Raw genomic sequence first — 17,935 nt, 5'->3', positions numbered from 1 at the left:
AAATTCACTAAATTAAAAATTAAAATAAATAATAGAAAACAGACTACATTTGAACTGGTAAGATGAAATTAGGGCTGTATTAGCTAGCTTTCATTTGATTTACAGTTACTGCTATCACAAAAATACACTTGTATGTAGATTTAAAATTCTACATGTGTTACATTTAATGTCCAACAACAAATATTTTAGCAAATGTATATTTTACTCAGAATTATTGCGCTCCTATTCTATTGCGCTCCGTCTGTCTAGCGTGCAGTAGCACTTGTTACTCATGACAGCAAAATGGATATATTTGCATGACTTTCTAACATTTACAGATAAAGAATATAACTGTAACAGTTATGCACTGAGGAAAACACAACATCTCAAATGCATTAAACAGCACAGATATATTTGCTGTTTGTCATGGTGGATCGATTTGATCCATGATAGACATTAAGGGCTGCTTAAGAATAAGCGTGCACATCAAATTATCTTGACTCATTGAACCTGGTTCAAATTAGTGAGATTGCGTGAACTTAAATGGTCATTTATGGAACCGCTTTAGCCCCGATTGATTTGTTAGGTTATTTCTCCGATGTACTCAGTGACATCTCCTCCCCCATTTAGCCTTTATTCAGTGGAGGTTAAAACATCTGCTGCACACACAGTAAGTATCTACACCAGTGGTTCCCAACCTTTTTCAACTCGCGGCCACACAACCAAACACATATGTTTCCGCGGCCCACTGCAAAACATTTATTTTTGTTGGGTTAATAACGGAGTACTCAGAAGCTAGATTGTTAACTGTCTTTATTGAATGAACTGGCAATGAACAGAAAATAACTTGGCATAACTTAGAAAATAACATGAAACAAACTTAGCTAAATGGATAACATGCAAGAAAATAAATAAATAAAAAACCTTCTGGCCTCATAAACTACAATCTTTGTCACTACGTATTAGCCCGTGGCCGGGGAAAATACATATAGTCAAATTGGTAATATACACTGACATTAACGTCTCGCTGGCCGAGTAGCTGATAGAGTGTAAACTATCAAATTTGAAATCAGTTTTAATCAGGTGGACTTCGAATTTTCAGATTCGATTCCTCTCAAAACCTGAATGAATTAATAATGATTAATTCCCTTATCAAGAATTAATGACAGTACAGTCCTTACAATACTCTCTCACATACAATTATTTTACTTTATCATCAGTCCAAAAATAAAAGTATACAGAAAATGCGACTTAAATAATAAATCAAATAAATAAAAATATAGGCTACAACCGACTGTATTTAATGTATTGTGCCCAAGATTTAATGACTTCGTTTTAAGATATATGAAAACATTTTAACATAGTTCATACTTGCGCATTCAGTTGATCAGCAGTTTCTAGCCATGCAGCCTTTCTCTCTGGATTTATGACAGATGTGCCTTTTATGGTTATTAGTAGAACATTAAAACATTACATTCTAAAATTATCCTTTAAAGCATTAAATTCACTAAATTAAAAATTAAAATAAATAATAGAAAACAGACTACATTTGAACTGGTAAGATGAAATTAGGGCTGTATTAGCTAGCTTTCATTTGATTTACAGTTACTGCTATCACAAAAATACACTTGTATGTAGATTTAAAATTCTACATGTGTTACATTTAATGTCCAACAACAAATATTTTAGCAAATGTATATTTTACTCAGAATTATTGCGCTCCTATTCTATTGCGCTCCGTCTGTCTAGCGTGCAGTAGCACTTGTTACTCATGACAGCAAAATGGATATATTTGCATGACTTTCTAACATTTACAGATAAAGAATATAACTGTAACAGTTATGCACTGAGGAAAACACAACATCTCAAATGCATTAAACAGCACAGATATATTTGCTGTTTGTCATGGTGGATCGATTTGATCCATGATAGACATTAAGGGCTGCTTAAGAATAAGCGTGCACATCAAATTATCTTGACTCATTGAACCTGGTTCAAATTAGTGAGATTGCGTGAACTTAAATGGTCATTTATGGAACCGCTTTAGCCCCGATTGATTTGTTAGGTTATTTCTCCGATGTACTCAGTGACATCTCCTCCCCCATTTAGCCTTTATTCAGTGGAGGTTAAAACATCTGCTGCACACACAGTAAGTATCTACACCAGTGGTTCCCAACCTTTTTCAACTCGCGGCCACACAACCAAACACATATGTTTCCGCGGCCCACTGCAAAACATTTATTTTTGTTGGGTTAATAACGGAGTACTCAGAAGCTAGATTGTTAACTGTCTTTATTGAATGAACTGGCAATGAACAGAAAATAACTTGGCATAACTTAGAAAATAACATGAAACAAACTTAGCTAAATGGATAACATGCAAGAAAATAAATAAATAAAAAACCTTCTGGCCTCATAAACTACAATCTTTGTCACTCACCTAATGCGAAGGTTGGTGTTGTTTAGCATTTATTAAGTGCTGTATGTCAGGTTGAAGTGAAGGAAGTTGCAAGCGGAGATCAGGCTCGACGTTAAGCTTATTCCGGTATTTTGTCTTGAGTGCCACCAATGCAGAAAATCCAGCTTCGCATAAATATGTTGTCAGAAACCTCAGAGCTTTGTCAGAAAGATCAGGATACTCGGAGAGAGTATGAATCCAAAAATCCGTCAAAGATTTTTGAAAAAACGTTAATTTTAAATGATGTTTTATTAACAAGGTTCAGGAGGAGCGCGTAATTAACACAAGTGGAGCGCACTCAAGTTAATCAACACCATGATATAAATACAGCTGACTTACCTCTATCCATTGACGGTTTATCAGCATCCCTCCTCCGCCCCATCTCCTCACTTCGAGTTCATACTACACTTATACGGGGAGGTACTCTAGGTTCGGGCCCTTCCCGAGCTCGGAGCCCTTCCCCGGACATACTTCAGCTAATTATATGTAAGCGTGAACTCGTGAAAGCACTGTCACAACATAAGTCAATAAGGCTGTCGTGCTCTTTTGCACTTAAACTTGCGACAGCTTCATCACACAAGTTTACAAATGGATTTTCAATCCAGGTAACCTGAACATCTGGAGATGGGAAGTAGTCGCGCAACTGGCTCTTCAGACCTTGGAGATGCTCTTCAATCAGCTGTGTAACTGAGGCTGGTAGGCTCATAGCTTCTTCTGTCAAAAATGCGACAAATTCTCAAATGACTCGAAGTTTGATTTGCAAATTCGTCCAGTCCACATGTCCAGTTTCTTTATAGTGGCTTCGATTTTATTTTGGACTTGAAACGCTGTCACTGATTTGCCTTGAAGACTCAAGTTCACTCCATTTAGGTGATTGAAAATATCAGAGAGGTAGGACAATTTTGCAAGCCACTCAAAATCACTGAGGCGGTCCGAAAGGGGAAATTTTGAGTCGGATAAAAAAATCCGTGCTTCGTTGCGTAATTCGAAGAGACGAGTAAGCACCCTGCCTCGTGAAAGCCATCGTACCTCAGTGTGTAAAAGAAGCTGAACATGATCACTTCTCATTTCTTCACAGAGAAGTCGAAACAAACGTGACTGAAGGGGCCTAGTCTTTATGAAATTGACTATTTTAACACGTCTGAGATCTGTGGGCATCTTCTTGGTAGCTAGTGCTTCTCGATGTAAACTGCAGTGGATGGAGCTCTTGAGCGGTGCAACTGATCTCACGCGCGCAACGACTCCGTTACGATGCCCCACCATCGCTCTTGCTCCGTCTGTGCTCAGACCCACACATTTAGACCAATCTATTCAATTTGAAACAATAAATGCATTCAAAATATCAAATATGGCTTCGGCAGTTGATTGAGTCGGCAGCGACTTACAGAAAAGGAAATCCTCTTGTAATTCTCCGTTATGTACATACCGTACATAAGCAACAAGGTTGGAAAGGTTTGCTATATCGGTCGATTCATCCAACTGTAGGGCATAAAAGGGACTCTCTCGAATGTTTTTAACCAACTTCTGAGTTATGTCATCTGCCATTTCATTTATTCTTCTCTCAACTGTATTATCTGAAAGTGGTCCTGCAGTCCCCTTCCACTGGGACCATAATTCAAATTCAAATTTATTTGTATAGCGCTTTTCACAATACACATTGTTTCAAAGCAGCTTTACAGAAAATGCATGTGTCTACATTACAATTTAGAGTGATCTGTTATCAGAAGTGAATGTGTCCAAGTAATGTTCATTTCACAAATTAACAGTTTAAGGTAATAGAATCAGTTAGCTAACATGAATTAATTTCAGGCAGAAGCTCAATAAAGGGATTATTACAAGTGTGATCATAATGATTACAATATAGAGAAATTTTGGCAGCTGTGCATGTCTATTCAAGTTGGGGTCATCTGGCGTCCTCTCAGGGGCCACATCATCTCTTCACAGGTGTTGGGTCATCACTCTACTTGCTTACTAATCCGATTGTGTCGGCCACATCTGGCATCACGAGTTAGTTTGCAGATCTGAAGTATGTGATTCAGGGTTTCTTTCGCGTGGCAGGCCCCACGACACATTAGCTCATCCGGGGACTTCTCCCTTCCTCTGGAGGCTCTTACTTTTGTATTGAGTACACCTCCTCGGAGCTGGATTCCCCTGAAGTGTAGTCTGGGGGAGACTTTACTGGGCTTGCCTACCCAGTCGTAACTCGCCGAGTGTATGTCGTCCGTTGTCATCATCCTGCCATCCGCAGAAGCTTTCATCATTTTCATCCACTCCACTTTAGCTGTTTCAGAGGATCACACCGTTTCTTTGCCAACTTTACATGGTAGATTTAACTTGCAATGCCTTGCAGAACCACGGGTTGCTGTCTTCAAGAAATAATGAAGAAATGTCTGAAGCAACCCCAAAGCCTTGGCTTCAGGTTCCTCCTGACAGGCCAGCAACGCAATACAGACAAAACTCTCAACGGAACCCTACTAGTATGACTTCAAGGGAATAACATGGAATTTCCTGCTCAGCTGAGGGACGAGAACATGAATCTAAAAAAAGAGAACGCGGATGAAAAATGAAATACTTGAAAGTAAGTACGGTACTAATAATGTATGTGTCTATATGTATGGGTGTGTGTACTGTAGGGTATCAGACCGAATCAGACAATTTAAGATTTGATCAAGAACATAGTTGAAACATGCGGAGCCGAATTCCACAGAGGCCCAAGACACAGGATGTTCGTAAATCAGATCCTGGTGCCACAAGCCTGAACCAACTAGCAGCTTTGAGTAGCTCACAGCATTTAAACAAAAGAACACTTATTGACAATTCCAAGGAGATTGTCAATTTTGGGGCAAGTAATCAAGATTAATGGTCAAAGAAATGCACACCATGACCATCACATGTAGACCAGTGATAGTAATCACATTCACAAGCTCTTCGGATTGACTTTTCCCCCACCTCGAAGACAAAGAACAGACTGAGATTCCTTACAGACCTCTTAACCTCTGGTCTTCACAGAACATGTGCACATACATCCACAGAAGGGCACAGAAACTGCCTTTCCATGCACCTAAATGACACTAAAAGGACTTGTGAGCAACTAATCATTTGTATGCATAACTCCATATCATGTATGTAACCCACACATTAGACTATCACGTTTTAATCATTTATTGTGTATGTATTTTGAGTAACTATTGAATAGTTTATAGGATTATATTCATGTTGGGTATGTATGAGTGTGAAAATTCTTGCTTGAAACGTTTCTTCCAATCAAATTGGTCAAGGCACCATTTGGGATGTGTCCAAAAGCCCAGTTTAAATACTCAGGACACCATCAAATCATTGCTTTTAGCGTCTAGCTTCTTAGCTTTAGCTTCTGGCCACTGCTTCAAGTCATCACTTTTAGCCATGCGGCTTTTTAGGCATAGCTTTGAGCTATGCTTTTTAGTCATCGCGCCCTTTTTACCCTTTTTGCCTTTTTCTAGCCGTGTTTTTCAGTCATCACTTTTTGTGCGCTCTTTGAGCGTGCTCTGGCTTACATGCCAGCTCCTCCAAAACCATGAGGAGAAACGCCACCTAGTCTCGTCAAACTTTACTTCTATTTCTTTACTTTAGTTTATTTTATTTTCCGTTGAGAGTTTCGTATTCTGAGTTAAGTTTTGCCTAACGCCGCATCTCCGAGTCCAACCTCGAGTGCCGTCTAAAACTTTAACCAGACCACAACTCCGCGTCGTCAGCCAACGCCCAACCACTGGCTTCCCAAGACTGAACTTCCAGCCAATCAGCAACCGCGGGAAACCCCCTGTTCTGCAAGGACGACAACAAAGGGAACCCCGGACACAGACAACGCAAGTACCTCCAGATACTAGCTGAACTAGTGCATTTAATATAATTTTAACCTCATTGAGGAACTCAATTCGAGGGTTAATTAAGTGATTGATGGTTGTTCAGGTCGATGCAATTGCACATATTGCTGTAAACTTGAGATTTCACATTTTCATTCTCTTAAACTAATTATTTCCTCACTTTCTCTCTTTCTGCAACTTGTGTGAATGCGTGTGTTTATGTGTTAGATTAGTTTATATGTCTTAGATTTATCCAATAAAGCTTTATTTATATTGAAAAGAGAAGTATCTTGTGTTTTGTGCTTACAAGTTAATGTCTTAAACTGCCGATCTTGTTACTGTGCTAATTAATAGTGTTTTCACTATACTTTGGATATAAATATCCATTGCAGAGTTGATGTTATACGGCTCGTTCAATGAATCGCTGGCCGTCTCAGTGATCAGCCGTAAAACAGTGATTCTGTCCAAATTCCCTTTAAAATCTTAAATGATTCCCTTTGAGCTAAATTGACCTGTTTCCCTTACAGTACTTATCTACTGTATATGTTTGTGCTTACACTTATACTGTATTTATCAAAATCTGTTCACATTTAATTTTACTTTCACAGAAATCCTACCTCTCCTTCTGGCTACAGAGCACTTTGTTGACTTTAATTTTATTTATGTATGTACATACGGTATTATTTGTTTGGGTTCAAGTGATGCTGAATATGTAAGTACTGTTTGCTGAGGACTTAGGTCTGTTCATACAGATTTGTTTTGCATTTCTGTGATGGGCTGAATAAAATGTAAACGCCCCTACATCTAAAGACTGCTAAGCACTGACAATAGAGGTGGGTCCGCCAAACTGGAAACTAGTCTCAAACACCTTGGGCCCCCCTTGTGAGGAGGTTCCGGACTGGACAGCCATCTTGTGGAGAGGCTCTGGAGTGGCGGCCATGAAGAGACGTGACTATGGGGTGGCGGCCCTCCTGTGGAGGGGCACCACATGACATAACAGAAACAGCGAACATAAACAGAAGCTCAACCATACTTGATGTGCAAGAACAAACTTCACTGGTTTTTACAGAAGCTCAAGCATGATGCGTAACACCCAAGAATGAACCCCACTGGTTCTCATACGTCAAGCAAGCATGCCATTACTGATGTGTGCGCTGATTAATGTTCATATGTGGTGGACCACCCCTTTAAAATATAGCTGTGATTGTTGTCCATTACAGTGGCAGTGAAGAGGGGATTGTTACATGTTACATGTGAATGTATTTTCTTGGACTGAAATATATGGAGGGCCAAATATATTTTTAAAATGCTTTTAAGTTTATAAACATTTTGAGGCTCCTCCTCTTTTGCCTCACAGTGCTTTGGTCCAAATGCCTGCTTTCCTCTTTTACATCACCTACACACACACACACGAGTCCGGTGAGAGAGAACAAATCAATAGTTGAGGAACTCTGGTAATTCAAAACTAGCCCAAACTATCTGCGTTTCGAGGGGGTCCCCCGGTAAAAATCGCGTTTCGGAGTCTAAAATACACGTTGTTGGCAACTCTAGACAAACATTTGTGTGTCTTTTTTTATTGCTGAAGTGTGTTGAAATGTCTTCTTCTGCGTTCTACTGTACGGACGTAAATTTACTTTCCCTTCAGCCTGAGGCTTATTCATTTCACTTTTGGTGTGGAAAAGGCTTTTATATTTGCCAAAAATAGAAATTTTTTATTTTAAAAACAAACAAGCAAGCCCTGTCCAGATTTAAAAAGTAACGCAAAAGTAACGTAACGTATTACTTTCCATAAAAAGTAACTAAGTAACGTAATTAGTTATCGACATGATGTCATAAGTCCACATTCCTGCATCTGTGATTCTTCTGAAGAAAGGTTTGTGTTTTTTTTAATAATTTAAAGTGTTTAAATCAATGCAATCTGTTCAGACAAGTTTATGGAGAACTGTGCTAATGATTAATGAATGTAACGTTATAATGTTTCTAGTTTTTGTGAGTGAACATGAGTAACAGAAAATGCATCTCATTTTGCTCCTTATGTTGAGAAGCAGTTCATCATAAACACACTGTTTGGTCATTGGCAATTATTGATGGACAAACATACATTTATTTATTTATTGAAATGCAAAGAGAACAAACAAACATTATTAATGTCAACTTAAAAACCAATCGCAACTGAATTGCCATTAAATATAATCTAAGTTTTAAATGCCAAATATAAATAAAAACAAAGTATTAAAATTCTGTATAATTTGCTTTCTATTATTATTATTATTATATTTATTTACTTATTTATTTATTCTTTTAAGTGCATTAACTCTCACTCTGACTGACTCCCTTACTAGTGTGCTGACTACTGAACTAGGGAGCTGATTGAGACACACAAAGATTTAGATTAGATTTATTATCTTTCTGTTAATTATTCTGATCTTAAACACAGAAAAACTCCTGCTGAAGCGACTGAGATCCACGTGACACGCTATTATAAAGATGGCGTTTATTAAAGACATGAAGATTGAAGAAGCATTCGGAGTCAAACATGAAGATACTGAGGAACAAACAGGTTGGTTTTCATTCTCAAAGCTGAACTCACTCATTTGATCCTTATTAAAATGTCCAACTCTACAGAAATTATGAAGTGTTGATGAAGTGGATGATCTGAATCATGCAAGATTGTAAACACTTTAATAACAGTCTAACTTGGAGAGAAATATATAAATTAGTATCATTGTCATATCTGTGAAATCTAATGATAACGTCCCTCAGTGGAAGCATAAACAATGAGAAAAGCAGAGGACCTAATACTGAGCCCTGTGGCACACCATACTTGTGTCTGATGAGACACCTCTCCAAATACAAGTGGTAGCAATCTGACAGGACCTAAACCAAGTTAATTCTTGTCCACAAACACCAACATAATTCTCAAGCTATTCAAGAGAATGTTGTGGTCTATGTTGTTGAAAGGTCTAATACCACAAGAAGAAAGATGTAACTCGTGTAAGTAATGTTTAAAGTGCTGCATTGGGGCTTAAATCCTAACTGTTTTCTGCCAAACTGAGCACGGTGAGAGGACGTTATTTTTCTAATAGTTTAGGCAGGAATGACAAATTTGGGATGGGTCTATAACAGGGTTCCTCAAATCCAGCCCTGGAGGGCCACTGTCCTGCAGAGTTTAGCTCAAACCCTGATCAAACTCACTTACCTGCAATTTTCTAGTAACTCTGAAGACCTTGATTAGTTTGTCCAGGTGTGGAACTAAAATTTGCAGGGCACTGGCCTTTCAGGGCTGGATTTGAGGAACCCTGGTCTATAATAAACCAGGTCTCTTGGGTCAAGTGATAAGGTATTTAATAACTCCTAGCTTTCATGGACTACACCACTTTTTTTTTTATTTATTTTTTTGAAATATGTTCTAAAAAAGGGAACAGTTAACAATAGTGTTGTAGAGTTGACATCCACTGGATTGTGGAGAATGCGTTAAATCTGTGTTATTCTCTTAAATCACAGCATTTATCTGCATTACTAATATTAGACGCTTATGATCAGCAGCACCGCTCATCATAACCAGCATGAAAGCATTTAAAGTACACAGCTAAACCCACTAAAAAAAGAACAAGCAATGAAATGATTACACACCGCTGGCAATATCCCATACCATTTACAGAAGTTATCACCCTGGCATCACTGCCATTTGCCAGAACAAAGACGTACATTTTTTATAATTCACAGAATATTATGACTATGAACACATAACTCACAAAGAGAGACCTACTAGAACTTGTTCTCCCAGTGACGGACAACCACCTGCACACCAAACAATTCAGGCTTGACAGCCATGCTTCTCACGGGAAGTGATGTTTCTAGAGGTGAAGCACCCCCTATGGACTTAGCAACAGTAACACAAGTGTTTACACCAGAGTCTAAGGGTGCGTTCACACTTGTAGTTCGGTTCATTTGGTCCTGGTCCGCTTAGCGTTCACATTGGCATTTTTGACAGTGAACCTAAAGACATAGTGATACGTTCACAACCTGATTGGTCGGCTTTAATGATGTATATATCGTGACGGAACTCACCGAACACCCCAAACAATAGCTGTGTTAGACTTAAAGCGGCATTTTAAGTCGAACACACCTAATGCCGTCTGCTGGACTAAGCGCGCTCATTCTTGCGTGTACATATAATTTTATTTTCACCACCTGCAAACTCACGAAGAGCTCATAAAAGGCCCGTTACCTCATCGTTGCTCCACGTTTGCCCTCTGCTCATTTTGTTTTGGTTACACCATGTCGTCAAATCATGTCATATAGCGTCGCATCTTGTCATTACTTCCTGTTTTTGGTTGGTTAAGAAGTATTTGGTCCGTGTTGCATTCATATTTCATTCAAACCGCACCAGAGTTCATTTGGAACCCATCTTTTAAAAAAACCCTATATAAAGCAGGAGAGATTTGATTTGTTTTTTTCTAAATCATTTATATAAAATAAATAAATAAAAAACCCTTGCTATGTGTACCGTGTAGACTTAACTGAGACTCGTCACCGCACCTTTTGCTCTCTTGTTGGTCTGATTGCTTCTATTGTTCTCATTTGTAGGTCGCTTTGGTTAAATGACTAAACGTAAATGTATTTTAATTATTGCTCATATATTCTGTGGAGAAACTGAGATGAAATAAGATTTATATATACACCATGATAATGATTCAATTTTAGTTGGTAGATCTTTCTGCAACCACAAACTTAATTTTTAACAACAAATTCTAAATAAGGTTGAAATATTCAACAGTTCTTTACTATCCTTTGTAATATGAAGATCAAGGGAGTATATCTATATTATTCTATTTTGAAATAAGCCAACCTTGTTAAAAAAGCACAGTGGTATTAATAGCTTTGGGAATCTGTGATTTATCCTTTGAAACAACCCTTTATCTGATCATTTGAACGTGTTTTCTGGAAGTGAACGTCGGAACAGGACTTTTATTTTGGCGAGGCGGCGTGACGTCATAAGGCGGCGCTGCGCGATTCTGCTGAAGAAAAAGGTTTGTGTTTTTCATCTTTTAAAGCGTTTAAATCAGTAAAACCCGTTCATAAAGTTTGATAGAGTACCTATACATTGATTAATTATTTTTAATGTAACGTTATAATGTGTCTAATAACGTTAATGGACAGTTTGTTGTTGTTGTTGTGTGAGAAAAGCGCATCCACTCATGAATCACAGAAAAGATGCGTCTGATTTCGCTCCCTATCTAGTGAAGCAGTTCATCAGAAACACACTGTTTAGGTAATAACTTGAAGAAGCTTTCAGAGTCAAACATGAAGATACTGAGGAACAAACAGGTTGGTTTCCTCGGTCATTCATCTCTTTATCTCTATTTTACAGAGGAAAAATACTAGGTAGGAGGGAAAATTAAGTCAATGTTTTTTGTTCTCTTGCAGATGTTTCCCCAAGAAACTTTACATTCGATCGCAAACCATTTCAGATCTTTGCAGGCTTTCTCGGGGGAACGCATTGACTAATTATTTTAGTGTTTTTTCCTCCACCATGTACTATTTACACACAACTCGTGACAAAATCACTGACGTCACCAAATAAATGAGGAAAAATAATAAATAGCCACAACAATGAAAATTATTCCTTTCTATCACTTCATTATACAGGAGTATCTGGCAAATACATTCATTTTGCAAAAAGCAAACCATGAGTGAAATGTGAGTGATTAACTGTCTATAATTGATCTTTATCAAAGCACTTTATCAAATCGGGGCTTTATTTCCAGGCACACTAATCAAATTAATTGAGTAACCAGATTTTGTGTGTGTGGTAATAAAAAATAGACCTAAGCAAAGACTTAAGCCTTTAAAATATAAACAATAATTTTATGTACTTAATGCATTATAACGATTGTCTGCAGAGGGCGGAAAACCTCCTGGGGTCGACAGCTGCCGGTGCCATCACTTTTTACAAATTTAAAAAATGTTCCTGATATCATCAAAAAGAACTTATAATGCTCTGTTATTTTTGATTGTACATATAAGTGTAATACATCCCAGATAGCAAATTGGTTGTGGGCCTTATCTGGTTGAATGTAGGCTGTTATTATGGCCCACATACCTCCACGGCCCACTCCCCTGGAATGGCCCTTAAGCTGCTTGCCTGAAGAATGCCAGAACCAGGCCTGAAGCAGACCAAAACTCACCCGCAACTCCACAGTGTCCCCAGAAATCAGCCATAACTGTAATGAGAAGCAGGTGAACGTCATTATGCACTTGCCCTGCTTACTCACCGCTGGTCTCCGACTGCTCTCTCCCGCTGCAGACCCCACTAAACCACGCCCCCCTTGCCACACTTACATCTTCTGAATGAGTCACAGCTTGAGAGGATTTTTCTCTGGGGTCTGGGTGTTTCATGATGCCACGGTGCCTGCAGTGGGTGGTTTTGTCCAAACCGCATAAACACATTTCATTACAGCAAATACACAAAATACTGTTCTTTTTAGCAACGTCATATGACCCCTTTAAATACACCCCGTCTACAGGACGCGAGCGGCGCGGTACGACACGACAAAATGCTAGGTTATGAACTCATTATAATCAGTGATGCTACACTGGATGCGGCGGCGCATTAACTCCTCGTCTGCACGTGCTCTCTTTGAAATAGGAATCGTTCCCACATTTCTTGTTAACATCTTTCATTTATCGCTGTCTCGTTTGTATTTGGTCAGTTTGGAGAAAGCCTCACCAAACCTGACCAGCCAGGTGTTTGCGATCATGAGAACTTGAAGACACTTGTACAAACGCGGATGGGTGACATGAATGGAGATGGCTCCAGATCAGTGATATAGTATTTGGTTTCCCAACAAGGTCCATCGCCCAACACAAAATTAACTTGCTGAATGCAGAATAAACTGTATTTTCCTGCGCTCAAACCTGCCAATCTAAAGGAAACGCTGTGTATGGCGTTTGAGGTAATTTGTGAATTAGCATAGACTTATAGTCTAAATAAAACAATTTGCAACTATTACTGTTATTACAGTTGTATGCAAAACATTGTATTATGGTTGTTATAGAGTGCGTGACGTCACGTGCACTACCGCCGGTGACAGTAGACAACTGCAGTGCCAACCAACCACCGCGGTGACCGTCACAGCCCTACATGTGAATATACTATTCAGCGAAATATTCCTACTTCTATTATTGTGATCTAGTGAAAGCAGGTGAAATAACTACCTTAAACAATACAATTGATTTAAATGTTTATATGGAGGCCATAAAGACACCATTCTTCACCCAGATTGCAGGCACAACCTCAACTTCTTCATTGTCAACAAAGCTGACTGTGTGGCACATGATTTCTGCAAGCAAAACACAAATGTGAATAAACAACTTATTTTAAAAATTAGGTAATATAAAGGCCAATACAGAAAAGCAATCATGACTCTTAGTTGTCATACTTGTGTAGATTGTGTCCAAGCATACCACAAAATCTCCATTTACAATACTTTTTAATTCCTATTAATTCCTTTTCCCCCAGATTCAAACATCTTATTGACTCTTTTAACAGCCCTTTTTCATGTTACTTCACTCACTGTAAGACCACATGTTTTCCGTTATGCACTGTAAATGGGGACTGAGAATAATTGTAGTACCTTTAACATAAAAACAAATGAAATCCAATGACAGAAAAGAGTTAAACACGAATAAAAAGCCAATCAAGTAAGGCACTGTAGAAGAATGGGTGAAACCTACATGTTAACGTTAGTTGAGATTTTAAAAAAGCAGAAACACGCTGTTTTCGTGCCTGTATCTTGGTGTTGGGAAGTCGTGGCCTAATGGTTAGAGAGTCGGACTCGTAACCCAAAGGTTGTGGGTTCGAGTCTCGTACCAGCAGGGATTGTAGGTGGGGGGAGTGAATGTACAGCGCTCTCTTCCACCTTCAATACCACGACTGAGGTGCCCTTGAGCAAGGCACCGAACCCCCAACTGCTCCCCGGGCGCCGCAGCATAAATGGCTGCCCACTGCTCCGGGTGTGTGTTCACGGTGTGTGTGTGTTCACTGCTGTGTGTGTGCACTTTGGATGGGATAAATGCAGAGCACTAATTCCTAGTATGGGTCACCATACTTGGCCACATGTCATGTCACTCACTCACTTTAAATGAAAATGAGCTGCTGCTCCCCACCCCCTTTTCCAGAATAGGGCGGAGCCTTCATAGCTTGTACCTCAGATACTCTGACAAAAAAAACATCTGTTTGGTTTTGATTATCATGTATATCGCACTTAAATCATGCGTTTTAAAGCCATATCAGCTTAAACTTCTGATATAGTGTCTGATAGAGTGCACAGAAAGCGGCTGTCACACGGCATGTGAGCACTAATTTTCACTTTCACACACAAGTTTGTGTTAAAAACACGTAATTTACAAAAACAAAGTCGGTTATGTGTGTGAAGTTAAACAGCTGGGAAAGAAAGTGCATATGTGTATTAAGTGACAGCAGTGTAATATACAGTACCTACTGCTGTCTACGCTGTTAATATGAGCCAAACAATAAAATAAAAGCAGAAAATCACTCACTGTTCTTGAATGAATAATTTCTGTAGTTCTAATAAGAAGACTTTTAAATGCTCTAGCATGAAGATAAACAATGTCGGACTGTTTACAGCTAACTCGGGGCGGGTCTATGCTGATACGGCGGTGTCAGTCAGCGGCAGTGGGCGGGACCTGAGCAATGTGACATCACTTTGTACAGATTCTGTGAACGGCTTGTTCTGAGACACTGCTTATGATTTATGGGGATTAAAAATAAGGAGCGGTGGATTTTCATCATTATAGGGTGGTTGTGTTCACACACTGCCAACACAAGTTTATGTTCAAACAACATGTAAAAGTGAATTTTGCATAATAGGGGCCCTTTTGTCAGTAACAACTTGAAAATTTATTAGAATATCAGACTTGCCTTGTTTTGGTTTTGTATATTAAAAACCCACTTTAATCTTTCCTGAACATGTGTTGACTCCATTCTTCTTTTTAAATCAAGGGACCTGTGGTATATTTTTTTGACCACCCACAGGATCCCAACCCAAATGTGTGCAGTGCTCTTCTGTGGGTTTTTATGAAGGGTAGTATTTGGGATGTGTCCTAAAGAAAGTTAAGAGTTAACAGTATTAAGAAGAGGTTCTGGGATTACAGGTCTAAATGTTTTCATGTCTGTTGCTTTGTGCCGTTAAACTGGTGTTCACTTGTTTTTGATTCTTTTCACCCTAGACCCGATAACGCTGAAAGAGGAGAGTCAAGAACTGAATGAAATGGAAGAGAAAAACTTCATGCCTGGTGAAGAATCATTTAGTTACTCACAGACCCATAAAACAGAAGCTAGAAATCTTAATACCCACATGACAATTCACACTGGAGAGGAGCCGTACACCTGCAAACTGTGTGGGAAGAGTTTCTCACTAAAAGGAAATCTTAAGACTCACATGAGAATTCACACTGGAGAGAAGCCATTCAAATGCTGTCAGTGTGGAAAGAGATTTACACAGAAAAAAACCCTTTCAGTCCACATGAGAATTCACACTGGAGAGAAACCTTACACCTGCAAACCATGTGGGCAGAGTTTCACTCAAAAACAAGGCCTTAAAGGCCACTTGAAAATCCACACTGGAGAGAATCTGTTCACATGCCCTCAGTGTGGAAAAAGTTTTACACAGAAAAAAAACCTTGATACCCACATGAGAAATCACGCTGGAGAGAAGCCTTACACCTGCAAACTGTGTGGGAAGAGCTTCTCACTAAACGGACAACTTAAGACTCACATGAAGATTCACACAGGAGAGAAACCGTTCACATGCTCTCAGTGTGGAAAGAGTTTTAAAGAGAAAAGAGGTCTTAATGTCCACATGAGAATTCACACTGGAGAGAAGCCGTTCATCTGCTCTCAGTGTGGAAAGAGTTTTAAACAGAAAAGAGATCTTAATGGCCACATGACAAATCACACTGGAGAAAAGCCTTACGAATGCAAACTGTGCGGGAAGAGCTTCATGCAAAAAGAAAATTTTAAGACTCACATGAGAATTCACACTGGAGAGGATCCGTTTGTTTGTGATCAGTGTGGAAAGAGCTTCAGATGTAGAGAATACCTTAATCATCACATGAGGATTCACTCAGGAGAGGACTGTTTTATATGTCATCAGTGCGAAAGGAGTTTCACAGACAGGAATCAACTTGAGAATCATGTAAAAATTCACATCGGGGAGAAGCCTTACATGTGCCATCAATGTGGAATGAGTTTCACAAACCGAGCAAACCTGGAGGATCACATGAGAATTCACTCTGGAGAGACACCTTTCACCTGCAAACTGTGTGGAAAGAGCTTCACAATTAAAGGAGACCTTAATATTCACATAAAGGTTCACTCTGGAGAGCAGCCTTACAAGTGTCATCAGTGTGAAAAGAGTTTCTCAGACAGGAATCACCTTGAGAGTCATGTAAAAGTTCACATCGGGGAGAAGCCTTTCTTGTGCCCTCACTGTGGAAAGGGCTTCATATACAGAGCAAACCTTGAGTATCACTTAAGAATTCACACTGGAGAGAAGCCTTTCACCTGCCCTCAGTGTGGAAGGAGCTTCACGGTTAAAGGAAACCTTAAGCTGCACATGAGAGTTCACACTGGAGAGAAACCTTACAAGTGTGTTCAGTGTGACACGAGTTTCACATATCACATAAGCCTGAAACAGCATTTGCAAAATAATTGTGAAAAGAATTTCTCGTTTTCCTTCGTGTGACAAGAGGTTTTGAAAAAGGTGTAATTTCAGCAACCATCTGTGCATTCACTCTGGGGAAAGACAATTTAATTGTGATCAATGCAATAAAATCAACACACTTATCCATATGCAAAGTCGTGTAAATGTGAGAGCCTGTTTGTGTTCTTAGGATGACAATAGTAAATGCATATGTAGGACGGCCGCCTCAGTGCTTGGCTCTCCAGTGTTTGTACTGTTTTTGTTTTTCCTGTTTTTTGTTTCTCAAACAAGATCAGTTTTACCAGGGATGAACTGCTGAACACTCGGCAGAACACACCACAGAATCTTCTACCGGATTTCGATTATTCGGACGTTTTGCTGAACGTTGTAGTTGGCGGAGCAGCGGCGCTGATCAAGCGCTTCAGGACGCGCAGACGGGGGAAGCGAGCAGGCGCGCTCGTGAAGCTCAGACAGCGTGGATTCAGGACGCCGTTGCGTAGCATCCATCTGGCCAATCTCCATTCTCTACCCAACAAAACGGACAAACTTCTTCTGCTCTCCCGGACAAACAAGGATTTTTCAAACTCTGCGGGGAAATCGCGCGGCGGCGGGACATGTTTTTACATCAACGAAAGGTGGTGTACAGATGTTACAGCGTTAAAGAAGATGTGCTGTCCCGATCTAGAAATGCTCTTCATTAACATTAACTCATTAACTGAGCCGTTCTATTCGCCGCGGGAGTTCCACTCGTTCATTCTCGTGAGCGTTTACATTCCTCCGCAAGCGCACGTGAGCCTGGCTTTACAGAAACTCACTGATCAGATCACAGAGACAGAGCAACAACACCCGGACTCTGTTTTAATAATTCTCGGGGACTTTAATAAAGCAAATCTCTCCCGTGAACTGCCAAAATACAGACAGCATGTTACA

At 39.5% G+C, this 17,935-nt stretch overlaps 2 protein-coding genes across 2 annotated transcripts in view; both read left to right on the top strand.

Annotated features, from left to right (window-relative positions):
- The first annotated feature begins 8,120 nt into the window (after nt 1-8,120).
- The window catches only part of LOC107685898 (gastrula zinc finger protein XlCGF49.1-like), a 37,336-nt gene continuing 27,521 nt past the window's right edge, over nt 8,121-17,935 (top strand). Inside the window, exon 1 of the mRNA XM_016482631.1 lies at nt 8,121-8,148. The gene's annotated coding sequence lies outside the window, so the exon portion shown is untranslated. The remainder of the gene's footprint in view (nt 8,149-17,935) is intronic.
- Nucleotides 15,570-17,240, top strand: LOC107685883 (gastrula zinc finger protein XlCGF57.1-like). The gene has a single exon (XM_016482617.1). It carries the CDS (start codon nt 15,572-15,574, stop codon nt 17,045-17,047), a length of 1,476 nt encoding a protein of 491 aa, XP_016338103.1. The 5' UTR covers nt 15,570-15,571; the 3' UTR covers nt 17,048-17,240.

This window comes from Sinocyclocheilus anshuiensis, unplaced genomic scaffold, assembly GCF_001515605.1.
Source record: "Sinocyclocheilus anshuiensis isolate Anshui unplaced genomic scaffold, SAMN03320099.WGS_v1.1 scaffold1074, whole genome shotgun sequence".
Taxonomy (NCBI): Eukaryota; Metazoa; Chordata; class Actinopteri; order Cypriniformes; family Cyprinidae; genus Sinocyclocheilus; species Sinocyclocheilus anshuiensis.
Note: the sequence above shows the minus strand (reverse complement) of the source record. Positions and strands in the feature narration are given on the sequence as shown.

Coding starts and splice junctions, on each gene's coding strand:
- LOC107685883 (XM_016482617.1), top strand. CDS start 15,572: ATGGAAGAGAAAAACTTCATGCCTGGTGAAGAATCATTTAGTTACTCA.